The following is a 14,175-nucleotide window of genomic DNA, read 5'->3' as shown; positions in this document are numbered from 1 at the left end:
CGTTGGGTAGGTACATATCCATTATCTATTAAATGAGGACTTCCAAATGGCTTTCATCAGCAATAATAAAACCAAAGGATAGATTTGGTATAAGATTGTCTTGGAATAAGAGTAGCTAAGAACTACACGTTTAACTGAATTGTTAATCGTGAAAAAAAATACAAAGGGCTGACCCAGTGGGAAAGGGCTAGATAATTGGCACTGGATTTCAATGAAAATTAGTCAGGTGCAGAACGCTGGGGACTGTTTCAAGCAAATTACTTCACAGTTGGGGGTCTTGCTGGTATGTAGCAGGGGGCAGCTGGGAAGAAACTGGGGCAGAATCCAAACAACTTCTACTTTATTTAGAGAGAATAGGGATAGTAAAATGACCAGATATATTACCAGTGAATTAAATCAATGTAGAAGTCTCCATCTTTTCTCAAGAGGGAAAAAAAAAATCTATTTTTTAATTTCCTGAAGTGATGTGATATAGTGAGATGGAAATTTGGGTTCTGTTGCTAACTCTGTCACTAACTTAACTGAGGCCAGCTAATGAGCCGCTGAAGAAAATAGAAGGTGCTGGGCCCCACCATTTCTAGGGTCCCTGGTAGTTCAAAATTCAGTGATTTCCATGGCTTAAAAATAACATCTCAAAGTATTTTACAGTTAGTAAACTGTTTTCCCACCTCGCTTTTTTTAACCGAACAAGGTGAGATATAAACAAACAAATGTAATAAAAGCATTTACATGTATTAAGTGATCTTTATCACATACTTGTGAAGGAAGCAAGGAAACTATAAATATACCATTCAATCTTGACTCGTGAGCAGGCTGGCGTGGCTGGCATGGAGCATGAGAGAGAGAAGGGGAAAATGGTACCAGCAGAATGCCTCTTTGAGTTTAAGAAGTCTTGTCAATAAGTGGCCGGGGGAGGGTTTTACAAAGGCATTTAACACAGTTTGATTTGTGTTTGGGGAAGGATAACTATGGCAACAGTGAAAAGTTGGGGTTGGAGAACTAAGTAATCAAAAATAGGATAACAAGATGGGAGACTATTGCAATATTAAACATAGCAGGTGATGAAGGCATGAATTAGAAAAATAAGAATGGAATTGAGGGTGGGAAATAAGTGTAGACTTGAGAGAGGACACAGAGGGAGGTTCTATACAGCTATTCTTCTCAAATACTTCTGGGAACCAAATAGAGTTTAAATAGTATTTATAGTGTTGAGTGGATGAGAAATGGGAGATGAGAAGGTGGTTAGAGGGGTGATGATACCATTAATCAAAATGGGAACACAGGGTAGAAAGTGGGTCTGGACGAGAGGATGGTGCATTTTGTTTTAGACATGTAGAGTTTGCTGTGTCTATTGGGTGTCTACAATTTTACAGGCAGTTGGGAAATACCTATCTGAAGCTTAGAGAAATAGTTAATTTTGCTCTCCTTTTTTTTTGGCCACGCTGTGCAGCATGTGGGATCCTTTTTCCCTGACCGAGGACCAAACTGCGCCCCCTGCATTGGAAGCGTGGAGTCTTAACCACTGGACCACCAGGGAAGTCCCGAGAAATAGTTAATTTTAATAATCATTTTATTCTTGGTATTCCTAAGGTCAGTACCCTGATCTGACTAGACCCAGATATAGAAGAGGCTTGCTGTACAAAATGTGGCTAATAAGAGTACCCACTTCACAGAGTTGGTATAGGATAGATTAGTTAATACATATAAAATACTTAAGGCAGTGTCTGTTATATAGTAAGGATGTATAATTATTAACTATTACCGACCCCTTCCCCTGACACCCACAAAGTAAGAGGATGACCTGGACTAGTGTAAAATTATATCAGTAAAGACTTAGCAGGCCAAGGAGAAGTGCTAAGATTATAGGCATTGAAAGAGGAAGCATGGTACTCTGGAAAGCACAGTCCTAGGAGTTAAAGACCGGAGTGTTTGTCCCATCCTGCTGTTAGCTTATTTCACTTTGGGAAGTCCCTTTTCCTCACTGGGACTCAGTTTCTTCATTTAGAAAGAGAGCCTCACGCTAAAAACCTGAGGTCCCTTCTAGTGATTAATAAACAAATATATTCTATGCTTAATATGTATTTTGTTGACAGCTTGAGAAAAACATTCATTCAGCATTAAACTTTTCAAACACCCTCCAGCACATCCCAGAGTGAATGAACTATACATTGTATTTGAAGTGGAAATTTCTAGTTAAGTCCCCTTCTCCTCCTGGAGGCTGTTGTACTTGGTTTCGAGTGAAAATATTTCTGACAGTTGTTGCATAAAAGCTCAAGACCAGAAACCTCCTGGAGCAGAGGCAAAATGAAAAACTGATATTGGATATTTACATGTCTTAGCAGTTAAAATTAACATCCCTTTTAAGTTTGGCTTGCTGATGCAAAAGTAGGCATATATAAAAAAAAAAATAAAGAAACCTTTAAAAATGTTTTGGTTTACCAAGACATTTGTAGAGGACTGATCATTTTGGAGTCTTTAACTGAAAATGATAAGGTGTAATTTGGCCATCGAAACCCAACTTACTACAGGCCAAAACACAATAAATAACTTTTAGGATTCATGTGTTTTGAGTAACAAAGTAACTATCTTTATTTGAATGTGTAAGCAAAAATAGTTGAAACCTTATATATGATATTAGTATCTCCAGCTCTGACTTTTCCCTTAAGCCTAGACTTATAAATCTATTTGCTTACCTGATACCTCTAGTTGAATGTCCAAGATTTTTCAAACTCATCAGGCTCAAAATCAAACTCTTAATTTTTTCCTTGAAACCTGTTTCTGGGGAGTTTTTCCACTTTCAATAAATAGTAATACCACCATCCAGCACTCAAACCACTCAACCAAGAACCTACATGCCAACCAACCTTAATTCTCTTTCCCTCCCACCTCCTGCATATAGTCCATCAGCATGTCTGTTTCTAGCTCCAAGCAGAATTTCAATTTCACTCACTTTTCTCTAACTCCACCCCTATCCCCCTTGGCCAAGCCACCATTTCTCCTGGGGATACTGCAATAGTCTCTTGACTGACTCCCTGCTCTCACTCTGGCTCCCCCATTCTTCTCTATCCATTTTCAACCCAACAGACAAAATGATCTTTTCAAAAGGTATTTTAGATCATGCCTCTCTCCTGCTAATTTTTTTCCATTGGCTTCTTGCTGTAGTTTGAATAAAATCCAAACGCCTAGCCATGGCTTCCACCCATCCTTCTGATTACATCTCATTCCACTCTTTGCCTTCTTCTCTGCCCTACAGGCACAAGGACCTTCATTCTGCTTCATTTAAAACCAGTTCCCTCCAGCCTTCCGGCCCTTGTATATCCACTGTCTTTCTGACTGTAGTGCTTTTCCCTAGCTCTTCTCACATTTGATCCCTCATTTTCACAATTCTCAGCATAAAGCCCAATTCCTCAGAGAGCTCTTTGCTGACTACTAAGAGTTACATTTCCATGAGAGGTGCCCACATCTGACTGATCATCTGTCATTAGGCAGCTTTTTTTTTTTTAACATCTTTATTGGAGTATAATTGCTTTACAATGGTGTGTTAGTTTCTGCTTTATAACAAAGTAAATCAGCTATACATATATATCCCCATATCTCCTCCCTCTTGTGTCTGCCTCCTACCCTCCCTATCCCACCCCTCTAGGTAGACACAGCTTTTTTTAACATAAAAATTCTTGGGTCTCACTTTCAAAGATTCTGATTCAGTGAGTCCAGTTTAATCATCCATTCTCCCCCTAGATGACAAATTTCTTCTGAAAAGGACTCTGATTATAACCTGGCTCATAATAATTATGTGCTAAATGGTTGTCAAATAAATTTTAATGACTTAAATAAAATCGATGTGTTCTAATAGTTATAATCATTTATTAATTCAAGAAACATCATTAGGTATCTATGTAGTGCTCCAGGTATTAGAGGTATGGATGTAAAAGAGACAAAGTCCCTACTCACAGGAAGCTTTTCTTAGAGTGGGTGAGATGATAAATGAGGAGAATAGCAGGTGGGCCTAAGTTCTATAAGAAATTAAAACCGGATGTGAAAGATAGGCTGGAAGCTTACTTCCTACTGACCCATTCTCTTCCTTCCGGGGCTCTGTCCACCATACTGCACTTCATGCACAGGTCTCTGTCGATACTAGTGTCTCAGAACAGTGTTGGGCTGTAGGTATCACGCTGGAGGTGTCTTTGAAGCCCGCACCCCCTGTCTCAATGCCCTTGAAAACATTGTTGCTGAAGAATCACTCACCTCCACATCACCCAAGTGCCAAAAGTGCTCAGGCAAAGGGTCAAACTCTGGGGCACGAGGCTAAATTCTTGCCCTCAAGATCTGCTTCTCACCTCACCCTCTAAGCTCTCTGTTCTGGGATAGATGTGTGTGTGATTGCAGACTGACAGATTCCCTTAGGTTGGGGTCAGATTTGAAGCTGAGGTCTTTCTCTGATGAATGGTGGTAATAGTTTGCTCAGCATATCCTCCCCTTTGAAATCAGTGCACTGATTGCAAGTATTCAATTATTTAAAAAAAACTTAGTTTTCTGGGTTTCTTTTTTTTCTTTATTGGGATATAGTTGCTTTACAATGCTGTGTTAGTTTCTGCTGTACAGTGAAGTGAATCAGCTGTATGTATGCACATGTACCCTCCCTCTTGGACCTCCCCCCACCCATCCCACCCATCTAGGTCACCGTAGAGCACCAAGCTGAGCTCCTTGTGCTATACAGCAAGTTCCCACTAGCTATCTGTTTTACACGTGGTAGTGTATATATGTCAGTCCCAATCTCCCAGTTCATCCCACCCTCCCTTCCCCCACTCTGAGTCCACATATCCGTTCTCTGTGTCTGCGTCTCTATTCCTGCCCTGCAAATAGGTTTATCTGTACCATTTTCTAGATTCCACATGTATGCATTAATATACGATATTGGTTTTTCTCTTTCTGACTTCACTCTGTATGACAGACTCGAAGTCCATCCACATCTCTACAAATGACCCAATTTTGTTCCTTTTTATGGCTGAGTAATATTCCATTGTATATATGTACGACATCTTTCTCCATTCATCTGCCGATGGACATCTAGGTTGCTTCCATGTCCTGGCTATTGTAAACAGTGCTGCAGTGAACATTGGGGTGCATGTATCTTTTTGAATTATGGTTTTCTCAGGGCATATGCCCAGTAGTGGGATTGCTGGGTCATATGGTAGTTCTATTTTTAGTTTTTTAAGGTAGAATCTGAATAATTTTTAAGTGAACACGTATTATAAGAACAATTTTAAAGTTATTGAAAAAGTTTTAAGTATTGAATTTGAGGTTTGTGTTACTTCGACAATAAAAAACAATAAGAGCTACTAAGGAAGATTAAAAATATAGTAATGTTTATAGGAAAACCGAATAAATTTGAATAATCAAAATTTCAAACATTATATAAATCCATTCGGTATTTACTGAGTGTCTTCATTGTACTAAGTTTTGGGGATGCATTGGGGGAAAAAGCAATGCTTCTGCCCTCAGTGACCTAGAATCTACCAGAAATTCTCAACTGGATGTGGAAATGTGGGGAAGAGTTAGGTATTTTTTGTTCTTAAAATGTCAGAGTTTGGGATCAGCATTGGTGTTAATCATTAAAGGCTCAGGCATGTTAAGTCCTGCAAACTCTGGCACAGTCATACACAGTGAAAAACTGTCCTTCCAAAAATGCAATAGCACCTGCAATAAGAAATACTGGATCAACACCATTTTTCACATAAATATGCTAATTCCAAATGAACCTTAATGAGATGATAGGGTATGTGAAAGAGGTTCTTGGTCTCCCCCCTGCCCCGCTCTGTCGACCTCATTAATAAGCATTAAAATCAGTTTTAAAGGAAGGTAAAAACTGTCTCCAGAGACACCCCTGTCAAATGGTACATTTCTAAAGCATCTGAAAGGCTTGAGTAGGAATAAGGTGCTAATGGAATTATCTTGGTCAGAATCCATTAACACAAAACTCAAATTCTGGCTGCTGCAGGCAGGACTCCCCTGATGTTTGTTTCAGTGTAGCTCCTCAGGATAATGATATTCTTTTGTGTTTGGGCTTATGTGTATCTTGGCATCTGACTGTTGTCCATAATTACATCTTAGCGTTTATCTTACTTATTCCTCACCTAAAAATAAGCTCATCATGTCACTGTCTGAAAGCTCCCAGAAACAGTTTTTCTGAGTTCAATCAAACTGTGTCAAGTGCTCTTAAATCTTCTCTTTCCAATTGTTTCACCAGCCAAATCAAAAGGAGGAGATCTGCACAGACAAAAATATTGAAAATTGAACTGTATTTACCACTTTCATTGAGAAATGATATTTATAAATCTATTTTCCCTTCAAAATATCTTTTACTTTTGTGCTTTCTTTTCTAATTTACTACCTTAGCCCTAAGTCTTGATCTAGACTATTGCAGCAAATTCCCTCCCAACTATTTGTTTTGAAAAATTCAAACCACAGAAAAATTGAAAGAACAGAACAATGAAACTCTGTATTTTCATCAAGATTTAGCAGTTGCTAATATTTTGGCATGTTTACTCTCTCTCCCTCCTTCTCTCTCTCTTTCTCTGCCTACCTGTCTGTCTCTCTCGATTGATATCTATCTATCTATCTATTTATCTATCTGGCTCAGAAGAGAGAAGAGACACACACATAAACACACACACCTTTTTTTCTGAACCATTTGAAACATGTGGCAGACATCAGGCCACTTCCAACCTAATATACAGCAAAACAACTCCTCAATGTAAAGATATTTGCTATATAACCACATTACCATTGTTACACCTAAGAAAACTAATGATAATTCTTTATGATCCAATATACTGTACCTACTCAAATTTCCTTAACTGTCCTCAAAATGTCTTCTATAGTTTTTTTTTCTCTTCAATTGAAGATCAAAGCAAGGTTTTCTTCCTTCCTTCCTTTCTTTCTTTCTTTCTCTCTCTTTTCTTTCTCTTCTTCCCTCCCTTTCTTCCTTTTTTCTTCTTTTCTTTCTCCCTTCCTTCCTTTCCTCCCTTCCTCCCTCGCTTCCTTCTTTCCTTCCTTTTCTTTTTTCTTTTTTTTTTTTTGAGTTCAGGCCAGATGCTTATAGACTGTTTCACATTCTAGATTTGTCTAATTGTTTCTTCCTGATCAGAATCAGGTCAAATATTTTGTCATAAAATCTTGTGAGTAATATTGTCTACTTCTCACTGTATCACATTCCGAGGACAAAATGTGAGATTGTCTCACTATTGGTGATACAAAGTTTGGCCCCTTGGTTAAGGACCACCAGGTCTCTCCATTCTAAAGGCACCTTTGTAAACACAAATCTGTGGGGTGATTTTTGAAACCATGTGAATATCCTTTTTCCAATAAACTTTCATCTCAATTTTTTTTTTAAGCATCTACTGACTATGCTTGCCTGAAACAATTATTTTATTGAGGGTTGGAAAATGGTAATTTTCTAATTCTCTGTTTTTTCTAGAATCATTAGCTGGTAATCTAATGATTACCTGTAGAAAGATTATCTAAATAAAAAGAATGAGATAATTCAATTTACTTACTCTTGTGTGTTGTTTTAATTTTCATTGTCCTTTAATGTTTTATTTTTTTTTTTAAGGCATAGAAATAACTCAGGCTCATTTCAAATAATTAAAACAACACAGAAGAAAAACAAATAAATTATCTCTTTTCTACTCTAACTTTTAGGTAACCACTGATAATAAATTAAATATATGACCTCTACACATTTTTTTCCACACATATATAAATAATATCCCCAGCTATATTCCTGATGTCTAGAATAGTAGCTGGTACATCCAAATGATGGAATATACTGTATTTATTGGAAAAAAATCTGTGTATAAGTGGACCCATGTAGTCCAAATCCATGTTGTTCAAGGGTCGACTGTATATAGGTACACAAGCACATATATTTACCTCCAAATATAGATATTATTTTAAAAAATAAATCAACTGACACTGTATTGTATAATTTGCTTTCTTTTTCCATTTAAGTTACTGTTTTATGAATAAATGTCACCAACTAGACTCTAAGCCTCATGAGGGCATTTCCAGCCATTGTTGTAGTCCACATGTATTCCTAGGATGTGGCACAAATTCCCTTCCTCACAAACTATTATGAACGGTGATTGCAATTACATGTGCCTGATGAATTTCTTCCTTTTCTCTGAAGAGGACTTGGGAGTCCTATTCCTCTAAAAAAAGTATTATTAACCAGCTTGCCAAAAACTTGGTGGCCAATTCCAGTGGCTAATAATGAAAAGAAGACAAACTAGAAAAGAAAGTGATGAGATGAGAATGAGTGGAGGAGATACGCAGGACCCTGACAAGGAGGCAATCAGCTTTCCTTTTAGGGTGGGGTTTTCTATGCTGGAGCTGCCATCTTGAATGTGGCCTCTTTTGGGAAGTGGTAGCTGGACCACACAAGATATAGCCTTAACTCTGAGTCAGTGATTTTCTTAAAAAGTTTCTTTCTGGTCATTTGGAGAACTGGAAGAAGCAACAGAATTAGTTCAAAACTCTTCTGAAAAGACAAACTGCATAAAATCAAAGGAGTGAGGAAGAATGGCTTCTTCTGGAATTACCTCTCCTTCCTCACTTCCTTTGTTTCTTTGTTCCTTTAAGCATATATTAGGGCTACATAAATTAGCCAAGACTGTGTGCGGTCTTTTACCATCAATCCCAAGTGAATATTGTAAGCATCAGAAAATTTTCCATTTACACAGGGAGGTATTTTCAGTCATTTAAATCTTTTCTAATTACTAACCAATTCCCTCCTTCCAGCCCTCCTAATTTAGCGCACAGAACCCAGCTCCCTACAGAAAACAACTCCCCAGCAAAGTCTAAGTTTCCATGGTTAGTTGCCAGAGCTCTGGATGTGAACAGAGCCGAAAAGCCACACTCCCATAGTTAGAGAAAAATCATCAAGAAATCAGGTTTCACCGCCATGGTGCAGTTCCTAGCACAATGTAAATGCTCAGTAAATAATGGGAAGGAGGGAGAAAGAATCAGGAGATGAGACAGAAAAGAGAGAGGGACTAAAGAGGGAAGAAATCCAGTGAAATCGGCTTTCCTTAAACTGTGACCAGAAATTTAAATGTGGAAGGAGCTTACTAATAAAGATAATACTAGTACTGGAATATTGAGCAAGAGAGTACTGGGTACTGTACTGGGCTTGTTATTGCAAATTCTCCCAAGAACTTTGCTGAGCTTAACTTTTACAGGAGGAAACTGAGGTACAGAGAGGTTAAAAGCTTCCAAGCCAGCAGAGCTGGGATAAGAGCTCCAGTCTGTGATATACTAACTGCATGCTTTCTCCCCTACAGTTAAGCTGCCTTCTCCTCCTATAATACATACTGGCTGCCTCTAGCCTCAGGCTGCAGGCGACACTCTCTGACAGGCATCCATGCCAGAGTGCTGCTCAGTGGATGCCTCCCCCGCGTCCCCCCCACCTCCCCGCCATCTCCTACACCACGTACCACAAAAGGATGCCTTCTAACAGCCACCCCAGCTCCGTCAAGTACTGTGGGCCACTTTGCCTTTCCATCTCCTTAAACTGCCCCCTTTAGGCATGTTGTCACAGGCCTGCTTTCTAGGGGTCGCTCCTTCATCTCCCATTGGTCAGTGCAGGGGCCAGCCTCCCATAGCAGCTCCCCCACTTTGGGCATTAAGGAGCGCTCGACTCCTCCCATTGCCCCCCCAGCATCTCAATCAATGTCAAAGCCTTTTATGTTCCTGGGGCCAAGTTCAGCGCCTCCCCACCCAGTTCACTCCTTGAACTGTACTCTACATTTGCGCTGGTTCCATGAAAGGCTGGCTGCAGGCTGCCCGCTTCAGGCTCAGCCACAGCTTGAGAGGACGACCAGCATTAACTCAGTAAGGGGTGTGGGAGGTGGGGGAAGGGGAAGCAGCACTGGAGCTGTCTGAGACCCGAACTCTCAAACTCCATCCACTGCCCTAGGAGTTGCCAGCATCAGAGTAACATACAAAACTAGCCTTTGCTGTTCTTGGCACTGGGAGTTCTGTAGAACCCAGACATGTAATTCCAGATTCTTTAAAGTCTCCTTCCTCTATCTTTTTCCTTCACCATTTAGCATTGCATGCAGTTTCCTATTGCAGTTTTCTCTTTGGCCAAATACCTAGCCACCTGGAAACGTTACCACATCCGCTGCCCTGCAGAGGTGGAATCCCTTGATTCTCTGTTTTTCGCTCTCCCCCGTCTTCCTTTTCCTTTCTCCCCCATCAGGGTCTCACCTCTGTGATCCTCTCCTGACCTCTCTGCAGCTGCATCTGTGACTACATTCCCGTTGCTTCCCGCTTCCTTACCTTTCCTCGGTGGCTGTCTCTATTCCCTCCTGCTTTCTCGCCTTTCTCCTACCCCCTCCCCCTGACTGATCTGCTTTCTTACTACATCCTTCTTTCACTTCTCTGGTTGATTTTTCCTGCTCCTTTGGGAGGACAGCCTACGACTTATTGTGTCTACCACCTAATGCAGAGTTTCTGGAATTGGTTGCCCCTTTGAAGTCCAAACTGACTTACTTCAAGAGCCTATAATTATGCTAATAAAAAAATTTTCTCATTCCAACATTAATAAACTGAAACATTGAGTCAGCTGTCAAATGCAGGCAAACCAGAGGAACTTGCTCTTGAACTGAAATAAAATTCTTTGCTCCCGTTTTGAAATGCCATCTCAGGCTCTCTTGTTTATATTTAATGCTCTGTGAGTCTAAGTCAAAGACAAAGCTTAAGTTAGGGTTTTTCTACATTGGGCTTCTGGGGAAGCTCCCTAGGATTTATAGGGCCATGGAGCTGCTGTAAAATATATATATTTTAAACCCATTTGTTCTTGTTTAGTGTAGAGCCCTGCTATATATCAAGGAACTGATTGAATGCTCACACTCCTTCTTAAAATTGTTGTTACAAGCTGAATGTTGTAGATTCCAAGTTTGCCTCCTCATTTGCCCCTTGTTCCTTACGTGGTACCAGCCAGTCAACAGCTTAACTTTGAGCTTTTGAGCATGTGCATAGCTCAAGGTTTACATCACCTCCATGGTAACCTTCATTTCTTACCCATCCTTTGTCAACAAGCCTGAAAACATCACTGCGTTGATATAATTTTAGTATGAACCTCAGATACAAAATACAGGGTTGAAAAGCACCTGGGGAAAAGTCACACTGGAGACATGTGAAATGATGGATCGAAAACTATGAAAATTAGATTGGATTATGCTTGCATGCCACCATTTGCAGGGAATGTATCTGTTCTAAATATTGCTTGTCCTCAAAGTCAGGTATAATGAGAAAGTCAGGTAAACTAGGAAAAAGGTGTGGTTTTTTCTTTTTTGATGAATAGGAGACAAAATAAATGTGTGTAAAAGCATAAATCACTAAGAAAAAGTATGTGGAATTGTACAATATGCTTTTCAGGATAATGCATGTAAAAGTATCTGTTGTATGTATGAAAAGTGACCTTTTTGTTTTCTGCTGGCTTGTGGGTGTCTGGCCATGTAAACTTCCTTTCTGCAGCACTAATCCACTTTAGGATTAGTAAATGGGTGGGGTTCGCAAAGCAAAAAGCTTGTATTTGGCTTTCTGCCATCTAGAAATTCCTGCCTAATCTTGACTTTTATTAATTTGCTGTGTGCAAAAAACAAAAAACACAAAAACAAACCCAGTTAACTTTCATATTTCCTTAAATTGTTCTGCACTTATTTATATGTATGTATATGTATATTCACATAATGTATGTATATTCACATATATATCCTATGTATCAAAATATAGATAGGTTAGGATCATTCATTTCAGATTAGTGCTTTTACGTTCTGATAGGTGGCAAAATCCAGGGATAGTATATTTTCAAGAATACTCAGTGGATGTGGCTCTAGCTTCTTTACCAATTAGCTTTGGAATTTTGTGCTTTACTTCCTTCATTTATTAAACAAATGAACAAACAAATATTGTTCAAGGGAGTCCATGAAGTCCCATTCAGAGTTATGACTCTGTGACTCAATCATGTGGTTAAAAAAAAAAAAAAAAAGAAATATATATATATATATATATATATATATATATATATATATAGTAAGATGTTTGATTCTGCAAAGAACTATGTACCTATTCTGCCTCCCTCCATTGTAAAAGTCATTCATTTATTTACTCACTCAAACATTGATTCTAGAAGCACTTGTTTGGGACTTAGTACGTTTCAGGTCCCATCCCATGTCCCACAGATACCAAGATTATTTAGATACAACCTCTGTTCTTGAGGAGCTCAGGGTCTATAAGAAGATTTCCTACTTTATAGGATTTCATCTCAAAGTCCTAATTGTAGAAAGTTAAAGTTTTCATGCAAAGAACTCAACAAGTATCCATACTATTAAGTGCTGATAATAATTGGTATTTCATTTGTTTTTAAACCATGAGTGTTTTTCTTAAATTGTCTTTATCGTTTATTTATTTTATTTTTATTTTTGGCTGCGTCGGGTCTTAGTTACGGCTCACGGGCTCTTCGTTATGGTGTGCAGGCTTCTCTCTAGTAGTGCGTGGGCTCCAGGGCCTGTGGGCTCTGTAGTTGTGGCACGTGGGCCCCAGAGTGTGTGGGCTCTGTAGTTTGCGGCACACAGGCTCTAGCTGAGGTGCGCGAGCTCAGTAGTTGTGGCACGCAGACTTAGTTGCCCCGTGGCATGTGGGATCTTAGCTTCCTGACCAGGGATCGAAGCCGTGTCCCCTGCATTGTAAGGCGATTCTTTACCACTGGACCACCAGGGAAGTCCCGGTATTTCATTTTGAGGAATTGTTTTCCCTTCTCCCCCTCCTTCCCTCCCTTCCTTCCTTCCTTCCCATATCAATGGGGGCAGTGTAATAGAGCGGAAAGAGTATGGGTTTTGTCCACGCAGATTTAGGTTTGGAATTTTGGCACTGTTCCTTACCACTGTGTCATCCTGGGCAAGTGACCTGCTCTGAGACTCCATTTTCACATCTACAAAGTGATGATAGGAATATCTACTTCAAAAGAGTTGTAGAATCATATTGGTTGAATAAGATGATACATATAAAAACCTACTCAATGGATGGTGGAACTTACTTTTAATGTGGAAAGCTGGAAAATATACCTGCTTTGTTTAACATCCTTTTAAAGAATAAACCAACAGAAGTAGCTTTTTTGGTCTGAACCCTCTGAAGACTCTTTACATAATATCATCTATGGCTGTAACCTCTACTCAGGAGTTGTAGGACCAAGACATCTGTGAGGATTCTATGGGTACTAGAGAAATATGAATCCACATTAGTCTGAACCATACAAAATTGCCAATATTGACATGACCTACAAAACTGGCAATTTCGTATGGTTCAACCTAATACCACTACTGATACCATTAAAAGCACATTTCAGTTTTGTACTTTTTAATGTGAATGTCATATAAAATTTTTGAATTGGGTTCTTTTGGGTTATTCCTGGTTAAAAATATTTAATGAGTAAAATTCATGTCATTTGTTTTCTAGATTAAGGAAGAAATGGTAGAATAAGGTCCTGCTTGGTTCTTTTTTCCAGAGTAGTTTTAGAAGGTTGAAATTTTGAGTTTGTGAAAATTTCAGCCTCAGGCATTGGGGGAAGGGACATTAAAATCCATATGTATTGTTGGATGTTAAGGAAAAGAGCAAATCTTTGACTATTTTAAGAGAACAACATTAAGATTGTCAGCTGATGAGCTGAAACTTGTCCTGACTGTGATACATTACTAAGCAAAGATTAGAGGAAATTAGTATAACAGAGAAAGAGAGATCCTTTTTTTTTTTTCTCTTTTGCTACATATGTGGGAGAGACGGAGGATTGGGAGTGCATAGGAGAAGTGTTGAGAGGATATGTGGGAGAACTGTTTAAAATGTTCAAAGGGAACTAAAATGAAGATAGGAAAATGTACGCTGGGGTGCAGGTTTCCAAGAGCAGCTACTCAGACAAGTGCTTCCAGTGCTGTCATCAGCACTCGTAGCTTTTGAACTTCCGTCTGTGCTGTCTGCTGGGCTGGGAATACTCTGTCTGCTCGACAGCCACAGGTGATCCTGTCACCCTGGCCTTGGGAAGCCCAATTCAAATCCTTCTTCTTCTTCTAAGAAATTCTCCCTAGCAAGTAAAGGGAATTTACATCCTCTATCATC

General features: G+C 39.3%; 1 protein-coding gene across 6 annotated transcripts in view; it reads right to left on the bottom strand.

Moving 5' to 3' along the window:
* The window catches only part of DLG2 (discs large MAGUK scaffold protein 2), a 1,227,261-nt gene that overhangs the window by 318,879 nt on the left and 894,207 nt on the right, over nucleotides 1–14,175 (bottom strand). Inside the window, exon 12 of one of the 6 annotated variants that reach the window (XR_014294598.1) lies at nucleotides 6,135–6,267. The exons of 4 other annotated variants lie outside the window; for them this stretch is intronic. Coding sequence is in view for 1 of the 2 variants with exons in the window: in XM_082627352.1 (XP_082483478.1) it covers nucleotides 6,253–6,267 (15 nt within the window). In the remaining variant the exon portion in view is untranslated. Of the gene's footprint in view, nucleotides 1–6,062; nucleotides 6,268–14,175 lie in introns of those variants that run through there. One more of the 6 variants, XM_082627352.1, reaches the window with a different exon arrangement.

Source organism: Mesoplodon mirus (genome assembly GCF_964341445.2).
Source record: "Mesoplodon mirus genome assembly, chromosome: 7".
NCBI lineage: Eukaryota > Metazoa > Chordata > Mammalia > Artiodactyla > Ziphiidae > Mesoplodon > Mesoplodon mirus.
This window is presented reverse-complemented; position numbering and strand designations above follow the sequence as displayed.